Consider the following 21,280-nt stretch of genomic DNA (forward strand, 5'->3'; position numbering starts at 1 on the left):
CAGGTCGTGCCGCTTGACATGTACAATCCCATCTGAGCTCGGGTTCACTCCTGTTCAGTCATAGCCTTTCCTTTACCTACACATGAAAGTAGAAACTGTGATTCAACAGACTCAGTAAGAAATGCATATAACACATCATATAAATTTCTGACCTGTAAATAGGCGCCCATACACCTATTTGCAGAGCTTAACAGATGAGTATGAACGTTCTAACTAGGATACGACCATGTACCATGTACCACATGCACTCAGTATACCATCGTACTAGTGTAGGTAGGGTATGGACCGCACCTTGAGTACCGTTAAGTGTTGTACCACAGACACCTCGTACCTTTCCGTACAAGTGCTGGTAACACCATGATGTACTTCCAAACATCATACATCTTACCAATGCACTCTGTACCGCAACCGTACAAGTGTTGGTAGTGTATGAATCACAACAAATAAGCATGTATATATATTAACACATACATACATTCGAATATTCATATCACACATTATACACAGTTCTTACCTGTTTTCCGAATTCAAGTATGCTGGCCAACCTGAACGGAAATCTCGTGCTAGATGGATGTCCTAATCACAACAATTGCAACACAGATGAGTGACTCACTAAATCACTTTCCGGGACTTAAACTTGAAACTAAACGTTTCCCTATCGATAAACCTCATGGAAATACCCTAAATATCTCAAAATTGGCCAAAACTAGGGTTCTGGAAAATCCCCCAACAAAGTGCATCGGTTCCCAACCGCATCCCGGTCCCGGGTCACCAACCGGTCGACCGGTTGGTACAGACCACCCAGAACCGGAATTCCGGTTCTACTGCTGGGAACCAAAAATCATCCCCCTTGATTCAATTCAATCCCAAACTTTACCAAACTCTCCAGTATACCTATACAATGTATAAACATCCATTTCCAATCAACAAATCACAGAACAAACCAATAATTCAAATTATGCCATTAAAGCTCAAAGCTTGAGTTTCAAAACTCAAGCTTGCTTAAAACGAACCTCAAGCAATAAAATCAGCTACAAGGGACTTCAATCAACTTAAACCAACTCTAGAATTCGAACCCTAGGTACTTCAAACCTTAACAGCCCCTAATTCACAAAATCACACACCCAAACCAATAAAACTTAAAGAAAATAAGGAAGAAAACTACAAGGGCTTACCTTAGTCCTAAGAACCTTGAATCTCTAGTTGATATCCAGCAAAAATAATGGAGCTGAACCTGGTTCCTTTTGGTCTAGGTTGGCCGAGCAAAGAGAGAGGGGAAAAAGATTGAATTTCCTCAATTTGACTTTTCTTTCTTTTCTTTTTTAATTTCCCTCAAATGAATTCAAGTAAATCCTTTGCTGAGATTTAATTGCTAGGTGTCACCCTACAAGGCAGCCACCAACTCCTTTTTTTGGTAATTACTAAAATGCCCTCAAAATTATAACTTGGGTATTTCTAAAGCTAGGGGTAAAATGGTCAATTCCATAACCCCGCTCAATCCCGATAATTTATTTTTTCTAAAATACTCCCCGCTAAGAAATAAAATTCTAAACTTACCTATGTGATCAATCTAGCCATCCATCGTATTTTCCGTTGTCGCCGAGCAAAAATTACAAAATTAACATATTTCACATATAAGCTAAATAATACCCCTAGAGTTTAATAAAATCTCCAAAATTGAGAAATTACAACTCTAATATTTATTTCTAAATATTGGGGTCTAAAATAATTAAATTCATAAATAATAATAAAATAATAAAAATTAGTGCTAATTGCCTTCTCTAATCCCATTTATTAAGGCGGTCGTTACAATTATCCCCCCGTTAAAAGGATTTCGTCCTCGAAATCTAACTTGAGTAGCTTTGGACATGCTGAGTCCTCATATCAGACTTCAATTCCCAGGTGACTTCCTCCACCTTACTGTTCCTCCAGAGCACTTAATCAGAACAATAGTCTTGTTCCGAATCTAAATAGGTTGTTCTTCATAGGATAAGTCTGATTGCAGTTCAAGGGCTTCATAACTCAAGACATGAGTCGGGTCCGACACGTATTTCCTTAACATGGAAATGTGAAATACGTCATGAACAGCTGATAATGCTGGTGGTAAAGCTAGCCGATACGCTACCTGCCCGACCTTCTCGAGTATCTGAAATGGCCCAATGAACCTAGGGCTTAACTTACCCTTCTTCCCGAAGCGCCTAATACCTTTCATTGGTGAAACCCGCAGGAAAACATGTTCCCCTGCCTGAAATGTAACATCTCTGCGCTTCGGATCAGCGTAACTTTTCTGCCTGCTTTGAGAAGCAAGTATCCGAGCCTTGATCTTATCAATAACTTCATTGGTCCTCTGCACTAATTCTGGACCCAGGTACTTCCTTTCTCCCGTCTCGTCCCAATGAATAGGAGAAAGACATTTTCTACCATATAACATCTCATAGGGAGCCATCCCTATTGTACTTTGGTAGCTGTTGTTGTAGGAGAATTCAATTAAAGGCAAGTACTTACTCCATGAACCCTCAAAGTCCATGACACAGGCTTGCAGTAAATCTTCTAAAATCTAGATAGTTCTTTCTGACTGATCATCAGTCTGAGGGTGAAAGGCTGTACTAAACTTTAACTTGGTACCCATAGCCTTCTGAAGACTCACCCAAAACTTCGATGTGACCTTTGGATCCCTATCTGACACAATAGATTTAGGGGTTCTATGGAGACGAACGATCCCCTTTACATACAACTCAGCATACTGATCCAGTGAATATGTAGCCTTCACTAGTAGAAAGTGAGCTGATTTTTGTGAATCCGTCCACTATGTTCCTTACTGAATCATACATTCTCATAGTTCTAAATATTCCAATTACAAAATCCATTGCAATGTCCTCCCACTTCCATTCAGGAAGGACTAAAATTTGTAGTAACCCTGCCGGCCTCTGGTATTCACCTTAACTTACTTGGCAAGTCAAACACTTGGACACATAATCCACCTCCTTTCTTTTCATCTCATACCTCCAAGAATAGGGTTTTAAATCCTGATACATTTTGGGGGTTCCAAGATGCAATGAATAAGATATGGTATGAGCTTCATTAAGTATCTCTTTCTTAAGCTCATCAACATTAGGAACACAAACTCGAGCTTTAAATAACAACATTCCACTATTCGAGACTAAAAAGTCTTTAGGCCGACCAGCCATTACATCGTCTCGAACCTTAACTGGCTCGGGATCTTCCAATTGTGCCTTTCTGATTCTCTCCAACAGATCAGATAGGAGTGCTAGATTATGTAACTTCCCGACCACGAACTCAATTCCTGCACTAACCATTTCCGAGGCTAGGTGAGGGGCTATCATAACCGTAGTACACACTTGACCGGGACCTTTTCTGCTTAGAGCATCGGCCACAACATTGGCTTTCCCGGGGTGATACAGTATTTCACAATCGTAGTCCTTAACCAACTCCAACCACCTTCTCTGCCTCATATTCAGATCTTTTTGGGTGAAAAGTATTTGAGACTTTTATGATCAGTATAAATCTCACACTTTTCACCGTAAAGATAATGTCGCCAAATCTTTAAAGCAAAAACCACAGCAGCGAGCTCTAAATCATAAGTTGGGTAACGCTGCTCATAATCCTTCAGTTGACGAGAGGCATAGGCTATGACTCTGTCAGCTTGCATCAGAACACATCCCAGACCCTGTCTGGATGCATCACAATAAACAACGAGTTTCTCTTGATCTGATGGCAAAGCTAACACCGGAGCTGTTATCAAACATTGCTTCAACTCCTGAAAACTTGACTCACACTTATATGACCACACAAATCTCTGATTTTTTTTTTCTTGGTCAATTCGGTTAGGGGCATAGAAAGTTTAGAAAATCCTTCGACGAAACGTCGATAATACCCTACTAACCCGAGAAAACTTCGAACTTCTGTCACAGACTTGGACCTCGGCCAATTCTTCACTGATTCTATCTTATTTGGATCGACCATAATTCCATTCTTCCCAACAATATGACCCAGAAAGGACACCTCGGACAACCAGAATTCACACTTTTTGAACTTGGCATACAGCTTGTGATCCCTAAGTCGCTGTAACACCATTCGAAGATGATGCTCGTGCTCCTCTTCTGACTGAGAGTATACAAGAATGTCATCGATAAATACTATAGCGCAGTTATCGAGGAAATCCTTGAATACCCTATTCATGAGATCCATAAAGGCCGCAGGAGCATTAGTCAATCCGAATGACATTACCAGAAACTCATAGAGCCCATATCTGGTTCTAAAAGCAGTCTTTGGTATGTCCTTCTCCCGAATTCTAAGTTGATGATAACCAGACCGTAAATCAATCTTCGAAAACACTGCCTTTCCTTGAAGCTGATCGAACAAATCATCGATCCTGGGCAACGGGTACTTGTTCTTAATCGTCAGCTTGTTTAGCTCCCGATAATCAATACACATTCTGAGGGAACCATCTTTCTTTTTCACAAAAAGAACCAGAGCTCCCCAGGGCGATACACTGGGTCGAATAAACCCAATGTCAAGCATCCCCTGAAGTTGTAACTTAAGCTCCTTGAGTTCTGCCGGAGCCATTCTATATGGAGCTCTAGAAACAGGTTCGACCCCAGGTACCAAATCAATTACAAAGTCAATCTCTTGCTGTGGCGGCAATCCCGGCAACTCCTCGGGAAACACATCAAGAAAATTTTTTCACCACCCGGACTACCTCAGGCCCAAATGTTTCAGGTCTGCTGGAGTCAAATACCACCGCTACAAATCCTACAGAACCATTGCATAGTAAATCCCTAGCCCTCAACACAGAAATAACTGGGATTCGAGACCCTGAACTGATCCAACATAAACAAATGGATCTTCACCTTCCGGCTGAAAAGTCACCATTTTACGCCTACAATCTATACTGGCCGAATACTTGGATAAGAAATCCATTCCCAGTATAATATCAAACTCCGTTAATTTCAATTCTATAAGGTCAATACTCAATTCCCTATCTTCGATCCCAATTGGCGTAGACCTAAAGCGCCTATTAGAGATAACCAATTCCCCGCTAGGCATTAGGGTTCCAAACCCTCTTACAAGAAAATCATAAAGTCTATCCAAAAGATTAAATACTCTCGATACTACATACGAGTATATAGTCCCAAAGTCAAATAATACATTAAAATGGGAGTTGGTGATAAGAAGCTAACCTTTCACCATAGAAGGACTGGAAGCAACATCAGCCTCAGTGATAACAAATGTCTGAACAAGTACAGGCTTTACTTCCAGCTCCTGCTTATCTTTCTTTGCCTGAGGGCAATTTCTCTTAAAGTGCCCAACCATGCCACACAGGAAGCATGCTTTTCGGTTGCACTTTCCGGGATGATGTTTCTTGCATCGCGGGCACTCAGGGTAAGAATAATCCTTGCGTACACCCTTGCCTTGATTTCCTCGAAACCGCTGGTTCCGTTTTAAACCCACCACTGATGACGTAGGTTTACTCTTCTGCTCAACCATGGAGCCCCTACCACCTCTGCCATAACTAGAAATATGGCAAGCGGTATCCCAATTTCGTGGCATAATCTCTTGAGGTCCTAAAATACATTCTCTAGGGCTCCCAGTCCAGAGAGCATTCTTCATATTTGAATCTCCCTGAAGGACTGTAGGTTTATTTATCCAAATTTTCTCATGCAATGATCCCACTTGGTTATCAGCCATACTATGCTCTGCTGGTAATACCGAATTGAGAATGCCTGGCATATGAGGTAAAGATAGTACAGGAAACCTTTGTTGTTTCAACCTCTGAATCTCCTCATCGTGTTGTTGAATCATAGCTTCCATTTCTGCGAATCTTTGCTCCAACTCCCACGGAGCCTGTGACGAACGACCATTACTCCCATCAGAAGCCATCCAAAGGCTTTCACCTTGGTTGCGGGGAGAACTCAAACTCCATTCTCTCCAACCGTTACTAGCCCTGACCACACTATCCAGACTCCCCATATTGCACCAGGTGTCCATACTATAGGACAAACCTGCCAAATAGTAAGTCAGTCTGGTCAGGCAACGACCCCATTACAAACTTTCTACCGCACTTATGGATTCTAGGGCAACGCACTTTAAAATAATTAATTAAAATCTAATATGCTTCCTATCATGCTCTCACATTCACAATTATTTAAAATACTAAACAAGTACGGGCTTACTGAACCGTGAACCGAGCTTTCTCTGATGAAGATTGTACATGTCATAGCAAGCTTCGGTAGACAAACCTGGCGGCTCTGATACCAAAATTGTAACGCCCTAATGCTAAGGCACGCTACAGTGCTTTTTCAATTATTGTGCAATCTTTGCTAATCAAAGATATTTCTCGAAAAACGTGTTAAATTAAAACTTTTGCTTTAATTATTAAACTTTGTAATATAATACAATATTTACAAATTCCGGGATCCCGTTTTCAAACTTTGTAAAATTTACTTTTCAAATTATATATTTCAAAATACACAAGTTCTAGGTCGCACAGCGACTTTCAAAATACAACTCCCAGATGTCCCGAGACAGAACACTCCAGGTCGCGCCGCTTGATATGTACAATCCCATCTGAGCTCGGGTTCACTCCTGTTCAGTCATAGCCTTTCCTTTACCTACACATGAAAGTAGAAACTGTGAGTCAACAGACTCAGTAAGAAATGCATATAACACATCATATAAATTTCCGACCTGTAAATAGGCGCCCATACACCTATTTGCAGAGCTTAACAGATGAGTATGAACGTTCTAACTAGGATACGACCATGTACCATGTACCACATGCACTCAGTATACCATCGTACTAGTGTAGGTAGGGTATGGACCGCACCTTGAGTACCGTTAAGTGTTGTACCACAGACACCTTGTACCTTTCCGTACAAGTGCTGGTAACAGCATGATGTACTTCCAAACATCATACATCTTACCAATGCACTCTGTACCGCAACCGTACAAGTGTTGGTAGTGTATGAATCACAACAAATAAGCATGTATATATATTAACACATACATACATTCAAATATTCATATCACACATTATACACAGTTCTTACCTGTTTTCCGAATTCAAGTATGCTGGCCAACCTGAACGAAAATCTCGTGCTAGATGGATGTCCTAATCACAACAATTGCAACACAGATGAGTGACTCACTAAATCACTTTCCGGGACTTAAACTTGAAACTAAACGTTTCCCTATCGATAAACCTCATGGCAATACCCTAAATATCTCAAAATTGGCCAAAACTAGGGTTCTGGAAAATCCCCCAACAAAGTGCATCGGTTCCCAACCGCATCCCGATTCGGGTCACCAACCTACGACCATAGTACGGACCACCGAACCGGAATTCCGGTTCTACTGCTGGGAACCAAAAATCATCCCCCTTGATTCAATTCAATCCCAAACTTTACCAAACTCTCCAGTATACCTATACAATGTATAAACATCCATTTCCAATCAACAAATCACAGAACAAACCAATAATTCAAATTATGACATTAAAGCTCAAAGCTTGAGTTTCAAAACTCAAGCTTGCTTAAAACCAACCTCAAGCAATAAAATCAGCTACAAGGGACTTCAATCAACTTAAACCAACCCTAGAATTTGAACCCTAGGTACTTCAAACCTTAACAGCCCCTAATTCATAAAATCACACACCCAAACCAATAAAACTTAAAGAACATAAGGAAGAAAACTACAAGGGCTTACCTTAGTCCTAAGAACCTTGAATCTCTAGTTGATATCCAGCAAAAATAATGGAGCTGAACCTGGTTCCTTCTGGTCTAGGTTGGCCGAGCAAAGTGAGAGGGGAAAAAGATTGAATTTCCTCAATTTGACTTTTCTTTCTTTTCTTTTTTAATTTCCCTCAAATGAATTCAAGTAAATCCTTTGCTGAGATTTAATTGCTAGGTGTCACCCTACAAGGCAGCCACCAACTCCTTTTTTGGTAATTACTAAAATGCCCTCAAAATTATAACTTGGGTATTTCTAAAGCTAGGGGTAAAATGGTCAATTCCATAACCCCGCTCAATCCCGATAATTTATTTTTTCTAAAATACTCCCCGCTAAGAAATAAAATTCTAAACTTACCTATGTGATCAATCTAGCCATCCATCGTATTTTCCGTTGTCGCCGAGCAAAAATTACAAAATTAACATATTTCACATATAAGCTAAATAATACCCCTAGAGTTTAATAAAATCTCTGAAATTGAGAAATTACAACTCTAATATTTATTTCTAAATATTGGGGTCTAAAATAATTAAATTCATAAATAATAATAAAATAATAAAAATTAGTGCTAATTGCCTTCTCTAATCCCATTTATTAAGGCGGTCGTTACAAGAGATCTGAACGGAAGGAGACATTTAATTCCGTTGCACCCAATGTAAGGTTTCTAATACTTTATATGTGTTTATTTCATAATCTTTTTAGAAGTTCATATTTAGGGTGTTAATGAACATACTTGTGAGTAGATCTAAGATCCTGGTAAAATAATTTCCAACAGTAAGTGCATATTTCTGGTTCTATATGTCGATGACATATTGCTTGCCACTAATGATATAGGCTTATTGCACGAAACCAAGAGATTTCTATCTAAGCATTTTGAGATGAAAGATCTTGGTGACGCCTCTTTTGTTTTAGGAATTCAAATACATTGAGACCGTTCTTGGGGTATTCTTGGATTATCACTAAAGAGCTATATCGATAAAGTACTCAAACGATTTGGCATGCAAGATTGTAGACCAGGTGATACCCCTGTTGTTAAAGGAGACAAATTTTGTCTTAAACAATGCCCTAAAGGAAGCCTTGAAATTCAAGAAATGCAAAAGATTCCTTATGCTTCAGCTGTTGGGAGTCTTACGTATGCTCAAGTTTGTACGCGTCTGGATATAGCGTACATTGTTGGAGTGTTAGGAAGATACTTAAGCAATCCAGGAATTGATCACTGGAAAGCAGCCAAAAAGGTTATGAGATATTTGAAGAGAACAAGAGAGTACATGCTCACAAATAGGAGGTCAGATCACTTTGAGATCATTGGATACTCTGAGTCTGACTTTGCGGGATGCCAAGATAGTAGGAGATCCACTTCGGGCTACATATATCTGTTAGGTGGTGGAGCTATATCATGTAGGAGTGCAAAACAAACACTCATAGCTTCATCCACCATGGCAGCAGAATTTGTTGCGTGTTATGAGGCATCCAACCATGGTATATGCCTGAGAAATTTTGTCACTGGGCTGCGTATTGTGGATGGAATTGAAACACCACTTAAGTTGTATTGTGACAATAAGTCAGCTGTATTGTATTCCAACAATAATAGGAGCTCGACAAAGTCAAAACACATTGACATCAAGTTCCTTGTTGTAAAAGAAAGGGTACAAAGTGGGCAGATTTGTATAGAACACTTAGGAACAAACTCCATGATTGCAGACCCCCTTACTAAGGATTTGCCACCCAAGGTCTTTCATCAGCACACTGCTCGTATGAGTGTTTTAGATTATGAGGATATCTAGATTCAGTGGGACTTTTTCTTTAGTGTGTTTTAATTTGTTTCATGAAACATGTGTATTTGGATATTTTTCTGATAAGAAATTATGTTATTCAGTTTATTTCACTTTGTACATTTAAGCTAAAGTTTTGATCTCCATAAAGTAAAGTAGGACCAATTGAAAATTGACATGAATAGATCACCATGCATGTAATTTTCATACCACATTATTATTGGAAATTATTTTACCAGGATCTTAGATCTACTCACAAGTATGTTTATTAACATCCTAAATATGAACTTTCTAAAACGATAAATTAAACACATATAAAGTTTAGTAAACCTTACATTGGGTGCAGCGGAATATAATGACTCATTCCGTTCAGATATATAGCCCTTGATTCCTTTCTGTAGCAGAGCATTATCAATATCTGAACCTGGATCTCTTTCTCTGAATCTTTGATGCTGAAACTCCTTCTTGCGGAAAGTCTTTCTTCACGATCTTCCTCACTATGATTGAGGTATCACTTGCTGTGTGTGGGCACTACTCATACACTAAGTATTTCAAAATCTCAATGAGGAAGAGAGAGAGAGAGAGAGGGTTCGGCCAAAGATAGGGAGAGAGAAGGCTCAGTTTTTTCTGAATGAAAAATAGAAAATTTAAGTGTAATTTTCCTGAAGCCTTAACTATCTATTTATAGCATTCCACTAGGGTTAGGTTTGAATTATTTGGCATTAAAATAATGAAAATATCAGTTTAAATTCCCTACAAAAGTGGCTGGCCATGCTTAATGGATTTGGGCCTCACTTTTTGCAATTTTGCAGTTTTAACTTTTCTGCATCTGATTTTCTCAAAAACGCCAATTTTCTAATTCAACCATTTAAATGCCAATTCTAACTATTTAATAACTATAAATAATTATTAAATAATATTGTCATTTATCATATTTATTAATTGAACCATACAAAGTATCATAATTAACAAATATACCCCTATTAACTCTTTCTTTACAATTTCACCCTTACTTAGTGAAAAATTCACAAATAGACATAGTCTAATTTGAGAATTATAATTGATTAATCAAAACCAATTATATGAGTCTTACAAGCAATATTATCTCAACTAGTGTGGGGACCATGGGTCTATATAACCGAGCTTCCAATAAGTAGATCAAGAATTTATTACTAAAATTCACTAACTTATTAATTCTTCGTTGAATCCACGCATAGAACTTAGAATTGCACTCTCAGTATTTAGAATGCTCTATATGTTCCACCATGTAGACACATCATTAGTTATCCATTGTTATAATCCTAATGTGATCAATGATCCTCTATATGAATGATCTACACTGTAAAGGGATTAGATTACCGTTACACCCTACAATGTATTTATCCTTAAAACACTTAACCCCGTATAAATGATATTTCAGCTTATGTGAAATGAGTACTCCACCATTTATGTTCGTTTGGTCAAGCTCGAAGGAGATCATCCTTTGCTTACTATTCGCCAGATAGAAGCTATAGATTCCATGTTTATGCTAGCGCTCCCACTCAATTGCACTACCGTGTTCCCAAAATGTACGTATCACCCTGACCTAAAAGTAGGCTTAACTAACAAATCAAAGAACACGAATAGCCTTTCAAGATTGAGCCTAATCATAACAGGATTAAGAACATTTGATCTAGGATCAACTAGGCAATATTGACTTGAATAGATATTACGGTAAGTTTAATAAATCTAAGTCAAAGTTCAATATCGGTCCCTTCCGATGCATACTCCTTGCATCCAACCTGAGCTTTACTTTAACCAATGCTCTGGAAAGAACATAGCACTTCTCCAAATGCAAGTAAACTCTGTTGTAGATTATTATATCAGTAAAACCCTATGTCTGATAAATCTAGGAAACTTTATTCACATAGTCATGTTTACTTTCCAATGTGTTGACGACACAATAAATAGGATCAAGTATGTGAAAAGGGTTTCAGATGAATTCATACATTATGTACTAGGGCTGTACATAAATTTTCGTAAACCGCCCAACCCGAATAACCCGACTAAACCAAACCGACAAAACCGAAAAAAAATACAAACCGACATAACTTGACAAAATTCTAAACCGCCCAATCTGTAAATTGGGCGGGTTGAATTTTGACCCAAACCGCCCAATGAACCCGCCCAAACCGATTTAACCCGATTAAGAGTTTTTTTTTTTTTTTTATATATATTATATATTATATAATATATAATAATATATAATATATATTAAAAAAAACCCAATCCCTAAATTGAATTTAGATTTGGAATATTATGTATTTAATGTTATTAATTTTTATTTTAGTTGAATCTGAAAAAAAAAAAAAAAATCATAATTCGGTTTGGGCGGGTTAACCCGCCCAACCCGTCGGTCGGGTCCAGAATTTTTTTTTTTAAATTGGGCAGTTTGCATGCAGAATTTTATAACCCGATCTTTATGTTGGGTTGGAAAATATATAGTATAAACCGACTAAACCGACCGATGTACAGCCCTATTATGTACATATAATCATGAAATAAATCATGTGAACCATGCAACATTAAATGTTATTTCTGATCTATATTAATAAGTAAATCTGATTATATTGAAATGAATTTTATTTAGGGCATAAAACCCAAAAAACTCCCACTTGCACTAATATAAAACAAAAAATACGTTTCAAATAATCTCAAAACCTCGATATACAAATCAAGTGTAGTAGTAGTAAACTCCTCGTAATAGGATCTAAAAGGTTGAATTAAACACAACCTTTTCTCCACCATTACTCTTCCTTAATCACAAAATCATTGATAATGTGAAATTCCTCTCTATATGTCTACTCTCTTGGGATACTAGATTCTATATCTTTGGCAACTACTTTTGGTTAATCAGGAAATTAACACTAGTAGTTTAGGCAATTTGGAATGGTGCCAAAAATGTATAGAACTTTCCTTAGACTGAATAAGTACCTTTCCTGTAACTTTAACATTCAGTCCCTTCCTGGTAGAGTTAGAGACTTCAGATAGGTTTTTCCACTTCTCCAAAATCACTATTCCACCCCCAGAGTAACCGCCATCTTATCAGAAAGATTTTCTAGCACAAAGGCAAATTTCGAAATCTGACGTGGTGTAGTCTAAGAGTTTTAAACACACTCTTATAGACTAACATATAGTTCCTCTTCTTAATCTTAAGATTTACTTGATTGTCTTCCAATGTTCTTGTAACGTTCCCGCTTCAAGCCTCCATTGGGCCCTTACACCCACGAACTAATGGCTCTTATACACGAGTTCGTCACTCTGGCTGCTTTCTGGATTGATGACTGACCCTACAGACCAACACGAGTGTTTTCAGCGTGCTTTGTCCTCACTCACACGCATCTTGGGAAAACTTCCCAGGAGGTCACCCATCCTTGAAATTGCTCCAAGCCAAGCACGCTTAACTGTGGAGTTCTTTCGAGATGGGCTACCGAAAAACAAGATGCACCTTGTTGATATAGGTAGTACCAATCAATCTATTTAAGCTCTCTTCAACTGTATAGTCCCATACCTACACAGTCTCAGAATCATCCCACTTGACCTTCCCCAGGCGGTGCTTACCCGGTATTTCCCCTTACGGATCACGGGACTACTGACTGTCACAATAAAAAAATTTATTAACCAAGAAAGCGGATATTACAATTATCCCCTCCTAAAAAGAAATTTCGTCCCGAAATTCTACTCGACTTTTTTTTTTTAGAAAGCGAAGACTCAATGTCTTATACCTCAGCACTTGTCATCACTCTGTCCTGCTTCTTTTATAGCGAAGACCCTCGCTGGAACGTATTTATCGTCTTCCTTTGAATCTTCCTTGTTCTCAGTTTGTCCCCACAATGGACAATTACGTTTAATATGACCTTCTTTTCCGCATTTGTAACATGCATTTGCCCTACACTCTCCGAGATGATGTTTAGTACATTTAGGACATTCTGGAACATTGCGTCCATTGTTTCCATTGGATCGGTGGTCGTTATCAGTTTTGTACCTCTTGTCTTGACTTGATTGTCCGGGCTGATCTTGTCCCCTTTTCTTGTGGTCATTAGAATTGGCTGCACCTTTCTTAGATTCCCTCCTAGCAGCATTTTCCTTCCAAATTTTGTTTTCACTTTGCTCAGCCGTAAGAGCCATTTCGACAACTTGAGCATAACTTAATTGACCCCTAGACACAATCTCTACATCCCGAGCAATCATTGGCTTCAGGCCTTCCACAAATCGATGTGCTCGCACTCTATCAGTAGGTACCAATTCTGGAGCAAATTTTGCCAGTCTATCAAATTTTTGTGCATACTCTGTAACAGTAAGGCTCCCTTGGGCTAATCCAGTAAATTCATCAACATTTGCTGCTAACACTGCTGTGTTATAATATTTCTCATTAAAGACCCTTTTGAAATCATCCCAGCTCATGGTATTTACATCCTTTGTTTGTTCCACCACCTCCCACCAGATACAAGCATCTTTCCTCAACATGTATGATGCACACTTCACTCGGTCATTCCCATCGACCCTTAGCATCTGTAAAATATTTTCTATGCGACTCATCCACTATTCAGCCACCACTGGGTCTATGCCTCCCTCAAACTCGGGTGGGTGTTGTTTTCGAAACCTCTCTGCTAACATCTCATGTCTAGCCTCTGCAGCAGGATATACCACCGCAGCTGGTGGGTCTCTATTTTCTGGCTCTGGCGGCTCCGGTTGATGTCTCAGCTGAAGAAGTTCTTCATTCTGCCTACGAATAGTTTCTTCCAGTGCAGCAAAGCGCTCTTCCCATCCATGTGGTGCTTGTGGTGGTTCATTGATCCCTCCATTCTCTTGGCCTCTATCTTGGCGTTGGCCTTGGCCTCGACCCAATCTGACTGACCTTCTAGGAGGCATATTCAAACTCCTAAACCACACAAACCTAAAAAAAATATCAAGAAGGAACATTTTGACCATCACCTTTAGATGAGAAGAATATCACAACACTACATGAACAATTTAAAGATAACTTAATCGTAAGTAATAACCACTTACAGTACAGTGAGTCAAGCTCGTCTCGTGGCAATGAACTTTACATGTTAGGGCTAACCACACTCTTTAGGACCGTATTGCTCTGATACCATGTTGGTATATGTATGCTAGCATGGTATGAATTAATTTGATGTTGTGATGTTATTATGTTTATGACTATGTTATCTAGTTGGGGGGTTATGTCCTACATAGCTCTTCTTACTGGGCGTTAGCTCACGGGTACTCTGTGTGCAGGTAAGGCAAAACTATACAGTAAGGGTGGCGAGCTCGAGGCATGGATTACATGTTAGGGGATTGTCACGATGTTTTGGTTTGAGAATATTTCTTTAAAGATTATGGCTCGATTACTTTTGTAAAAGTTAATGTTTAAAAATTTATAAATGAATCAAGAGTTTTTGTTTTAAAATAATGAGATCTCATGCTTTAATTATTTTCAATAAATTAGTTTATTGTTTTACTATAAATGGTTTTAAACGGACTAGTAAGTGTGACGTCTCGGGAAATCAGGGCGTTACAATATGGTATCAGAGCCTTGACCCAGCCGAAAGTGTGGTCGACGAGGACGTCGGACCCCGTAAGGGGGGGTGATTGTGACAGTCAGTAGTCGCGTGATCCGTAAGGGGAAATACTGGGTAAGCTGTGCAATCCCACACCGCCTGGGGAAGGTCAAGTGGGATGATTCTGAGACTGTGTAGGTATGAGACTATACAGTTGAAGAGAGCTTAAATAGATTGATTGGTACTACCTATATCAACAAGGTGCATCTTGTTTTTCCGTAGCCCATCTCGAAAGAACTCCACAGTTAAGCGTGCTTGGCTTGGAGCAATTTCAAGGATGGGTGACCTCATGGGAAGTTTTCCCAGGATGCGTGTGAGTGAGGACAAAGCACGCTAAAAACACTCGTGTTGGTCTGTAGGGTCAATCATCAATCTAGAAAGTAGCCAGAGTGACGAACTAGTGTATAAGAGCCATTAGTTCGTGGGTTTAAGGGTCCAATGGAGGCTTGAAGCGGGGACGTTACAAAACTAGTAAGTGTGACGTCTCGGGAAATCGAGGCGTTACAATATGGTATCAGAGCCTTGACCCAGCCGGAAGTGTGGTCGACGAGGACGTTGGACCCCGTAAGGGGGGGTGATTGTGACAGTCAGTAGTCCCGTGATCCGTAAGGGGAAATACCGTGTAAGCTGTGCAATCCCACACCGCCTGGGGAAGGTCAAGTGGGATGATTCTGAGACTGTGTAGGTATGGGACTATACAGTTGAAGAGAGCTTAAATAGATTGATTGGTACTACCTATATCAACAAGGTGCATCTTGTTTTTCGGTAGCCCATCTCGAAAGAACTCCACAGTTAAGCGTGCTTGGCTTGGAGCAATTTTAAGGATGGGTGACCTCCTGGGAAGTTTTCCCAGGATGCGTGTGAGTGAGGACAAAGCACGCTGAACAAACCATGGTTAACAGTTCTAGCTTTTCTTAAGATTTTGATTAGGTCATCCATGAATCTAGTAATGATTTACATTAAGTATACAACCATTACATCATTCTAAAATTGCATTACCATGGAAGAAATTAGGCAATGACTAATAACTAATCATCAACATGCAACTCGAAATTTCTGGGGAGGTAAGTTTGGATATTAATTCAAAAATCAATTTAATGATCTTTGAACTGCATATCTACTAACTATTTCTCCACCCCTATCAGTTCGCAAGATCTTTAACCACTTACCTTAATGGTTTTAACCATTGCTAGAAATTAATGAAAATTTTCAAACATTTCAAATTTCTGGCTAAAAGGTATAATCTAGAGTTATCGTTTTAAGAATACAACGAAAAACTCATATCCACCCCTGAATGTGCATCCATATGGGAATGAGATGAACTTACTTTCACTGGATATAGGCATATTAACTCTTTGCAGAGATTGATCTTGTCAAATCCACTATGAACAAGATAAAATGCCATAGATTAAAAAAAATGGTAGTGTCTTTTGATGACATAGGTTTAGTTACATCAAAGAGTTCTTAGAATACTGCAAGTAGATCCTGGTCACAGAATACCTAACTCATATTCCATACAGTTTTAATCCATTAATAGAAGATGGATATTAAACACTTGAGAAAGTGTAACTGTATTGTATTCTGGAATTAGAAATTTAAGAAAATTTCTATTTGGAATCTAAAATTAAAGTCAAAGACTTAAATTTATACCAAATATAATGAGTAATTCTATCTTGGACCAGCACTAATAATACAAACTGTAAGTCAGATTTGCCCATACAAGTTGGAGATTTCTAAGATTGAGGATTTATATCAATTGGGAATAGAATTTCGGGATTATAATCATATGCGTCATTTAATTTCTTAAGAGAAAATATAGAATGACATGAAATGATTTATAGACCATTCATCCAATGATATGTTATTGAGCTAATTCGAAATGAATAAGCTAAGAGGAATTAGGATAATTTCGTTTAAAATAAGAATCCAACGATGCTTCGATTAGCGAAAGACAAAGTAATCTTATTTATGTAATCTTCTTGTTTCATATTGTAAAAATACTAGTCTAAGGTGTCATCAATTGATGAACAGCTAGATGTTGCATATACAATATTTATCTTTCGAGATCTTACACTATTATGTATGTCTAATGGTGAAAATCCACTAGGGATTTATCTCATTAGATAAACAAGCCAAGTTAGACCAACAATGAAGATTCGAAATTAAACTACAACTTAATAACAGAAAATAACATGGTTCAATATAAATTCATACACAATTCAGAAATTATAAACACATAGCAAGTAGGAATGACAAGTGAAAATACTAAAACTTACAATCCTAAATAATTTCCAAGGTTTTTCAACAAACTGATACAATGTCCCGTTTAGGCGAGAGTCAAAGCATCATCCATTGAATAGAGTTGTTAGCTCATCTAAAATGATAACCATTCTAGCAACCTTTTATTTGATCAAGATTGGAATTCAGCGTTGTCCCGTTTAGGCGAGAGTCAAGGCAATTCTATCTTATGAGCTTCCACCATTGTTTCATAATTTGCAAGTCAAGTATGGTCGCCACCATTAGGGTGATCTATACCATACAAAACACTTACAAACTAGTTATCATGCGAGGTTAAACGGTGCGAAATTGCTAATGAACGTTCCTCCATTAGGGAGGATTACTCACTAAAACAAACGCGGTGTAAAACCCACAATGGAGATCGAATATCTTTTGATTAAAAGCTCATTATTTAAAAAGAGTTGTATTTTCTTTGATTCTCTTTATTTATTCTATTTATTTTAAAAAATATATTTATTCAATTAAAATTTCCAATTTAGAATGAAAAATTCTAAATATAAATTTTAATTTAATATTTATAAATTTTACTAAGATGGATATGAAAATAACATGAATTATTTCCATCTTAGTAATAATTTCCAATAAATATTTAGAAAAATATTCAATTTAAGTTGTTACAAAATTAATTTAAATTAATTTACAACTCAAATTTTATTTTCTATAAATTTATATATTGCATTTCGAAAAATTAAAGTATTTAAGAATACAATTTTCGAAAAATGCATATTAAAATAAAAAATAAATCCTGGAAAAATTATTCTAATTTAATGTTGGCCCAAAATTAATTAATAAAATTAATTTACAACAAAAAATATAATTTTCTTATTTAATTAAATATATATAAGTAAAATTTTAAATATTTAAGTATGATGATGAAAATCAACTTATATATAAATTTTCTATTTAATTAAATACACTAGAAAAATACTTCAAGCAAAAATATCATCTATCTAGATTTTCCTTTGACTAATTAATTAAATTTCTAATAATATATTTTAATTCATTTATTTAAAAATTAATCAATTAATGAAAAAAAAAATCATTGATTTAAGTTGGTCCAAAATTAAAATAAATAATTTACAACTTTAATCTATTTTTCAAATAAAATTCGAAATTCCAGCATTTATGAAATGTAATTTCGAAATTTGATTAATAAAATAAAGAAAAATATATTGTGAAAATTATTTAAATTTAGTTGAAAAAATAAATTTCAACTAAAAATAATTTTCTATTTAATTAAGTGTCATGAAAAAGAAATATTTAAGTATGATGATGAAAATCAACTTAGATATTTAATTTTCAAATTAATTAAATGTATTAAATTCAAGAAATAAATAATTAAGTGTAGAGAAGGCTTAATTATTAATCTCTAGTTTAATACTAGGAAAAAATATACTTAAAATAAATTGTACCAAAATTAATTATTTAAATAATTAATTTCACAATGTATAATATTTTCCTATTTAATATTAGAAATAATAAGTAGTCTAGAAATAACTATCTAGAAAATATCTTATTTGACTAAGTATCTTTTCCACAAAATTTGAAAAAATATCTAATTTAAGTTGTATTAGAAAAAATCTAGAACTTAAATATTTTTAAATTTAAATTTAATTAAATATCAAAAATTAAGTTGTAACCACTTAATTTAAAAATATTCCATTTTAAGTTAATATTCGAAAAGATATTAACTTAAAAAATATCTAAAATATTCCATTTTAAGTTAATATTCGAAAAGATATTAACTTAAAAAATATCTAAAGAATCTTAATAACCAATGCCTAAAATTCCTCAACTTAATTTTGAAATTTAAAATTCAAAAGATATTCAGATTTAAGTTGGTTAGTTGTAGATAACTAAATATCAACTTAAATAAGAATATTTAATGAAAAATTTAAATTAAGCTCCAGAAGGAATCTAGATGGTTATAATTCTATATTTAATTAAATACAAGAAAATACATATAGTTTAGCTTAGAATAAAGAATTCTTTAAACTATAATTTTCTTAAATTAATTTCAAAATAAATGAAATTAATTATGTTGCTAATGTCCTTCAAAAAAAAATTATGTTGCTAATCAATTTTATTAGGTTAAACTAGTTTAATTAACCTAGTACAGTTGTTCAAATCAGGCAAATGGGCCTTCACAATTGGGGTGGTTCATGTGAGGGGGTGCTGGGTTTAGTATGTCGTACCCACTTCTATGGCTCCCAACTCTCACACAAGGCCCAAAAGAGAGGAATTTAACCTTAAAATGAACAACTGTTATTAATTGAATAAGCCCAAAAACTAAATGGGCCTAAATAAAATCTATCAAGAACTATGACATTTTATTTAGCAACATTAACCTATATGCATCTATAATGAAATTAAACACATAGGCTCACACATGCACACTTTGGATGGGTCCTATCATGTTGCTAGGTCATACACAGATGAAAGAAGATTGTAAATATACCTGTAACAAATTATTTACTTGACCAAAGGAGCCATCAGATCATTAGATCTGGCAAAAAGTAACCATGGCTATTTGCAATCAAGTAATAATAGGTTTTGAAAACTTACACACAAGCTAAAACACATACTCCTGCAACAAGGTTAGCTGGATAGTTGGATGTAGGATTTATTTAATTTTAAATTAAATAATTAATTTCGAAATTAAATAATTAATTAAAAAATATTTTCGAAAATTTAAAAAAATATTTGAAAAATTCGAAATTTTAAAAAAAAAATTAAATTTAAAATTAAACCTACAATTTTGAAAAAATTAGGTTTCAACCAACCTAAATATCATTTCAAAAATTTGCTAACTACTTTTAAAATTTAAATGTTATTTTATAAATAAAAATTAAATAAAAAATTAAAAAGGATAAATGAATATCTTTTTCAGATTTTAAATGTAATTTAAATAAATAAAATAACATGATTATAGTTATCATATTTTAAATTTAAATAAGGTCAAATTATTAAAAAAAAAATTAATTTAAAAATTTAAAATCTGACCTTAAATTTAAAAATAAGATAAGATATAATCAAATTTAAAAATAAGATAGATTATTAAGCAAAAAAGATAGATACTAACTATTTTTAAATTCAAATTACACTAATATCTTGAATTAAATTTAAAAAATATTAAATTAATTCATAATGATAATTAGAATTGAATTAGGAATAGTAATAGTATAAATATAGAACTACACAAAAAATCGGAAGTTAATTCCATGAAAAAGCATGAAAAACCGAAGAAAAACGAAAAAACTGGGAGCTGTACGGACAGTTTTCGCGATCGCAGGAAAATTTCAGCACAACTCCGATTTTTTTCGAATCTTCAAAAAATCATAACTAATTCAAATTAAATCGAAATTGAGTTCTGTAAAAAAGTAACTTGCTTAATTTTTTCCATACTATTCAATAAAAATAATTTCAGAAACAGATATTCAATTATTTGTAACGAAAATTCACAAACACCAATCAATCATCAAATAACACTCAATACAACATGATACCATCCAAAAACAAACAAACAATCGTTTTAAAGTCCAAATTTCTTGCAAGTAAATCAATTACCATGGCTCTGAGGGCAGTTGTTGGAAATTATTTTACCAGGATCTTAGATCTACTCACAAGTATGTTTATTAACATCCTAAATATGAACTTTCTAAAACGATAAATTAAACACATATAAAGTTTAGTAAACCTTACATTGTGTGCAGCGGAATATAATGACTCCTTCCGTTCAGATATCTAGCCCTTGATTCCTTTCTGTAGCAGAGCATTATCAATATCTGAACCTGGATCTCTTTCTCTGAATCTTTGATGCTGAAACTCCTTGCGGAAAGTCTTTCTTCACGATCTTCC

At 35.7% G+C, this 21,280-nt stretch overlaps 1 protein-coding gene across 1 annotated transcript; it reads right to left on the minus strand.

The window, feature by feature from the left end:
* Nucleotides 1-13,286: 13,286 nt before the first annotated feature.
* Nucleotides 13,287-14,072, minus strand: LOC115694952 (uncharacterized). Its single transcript, XM_030622055.2, has one exon. The coding sequence runs from the start codon at nucleotides 14,070-14,072 to the stop codon at nucleotides 13,287-13,289; it is 786 nt and encodes a 261-aa protein (XP_030477915.2).
* Nucleotides 14,073-21,280: the final 7,208 nt, after the last annotated feature.

Source organism: Cannabis sativa, chromosome 6 (genome assembly GCF_029168945.1).
Source record: "Cannabis sativa cultivar Pink pepper isolate KNU-18-1 chromosome 6, ASM2916894v1, whole genome shotgun sequence".
Taxonomy (NCBI): domain Eukaryota; kingdom Viridiplantae; phylum Streptophyta; class Magnoliopsida; order Rosales; family Cannabaceae; genus Cannabis; species Cannabis sativa.

What these genes read in the sequence shown, in the direction of transcription:
- LOC115694952 (XM_030622055.2), bottom strand. Translation starts at nt 14,072, where the DNA reads ATGCTAAGGGTCGATGGGAATGACCGAGTGAAGTGTGCATCATACATG.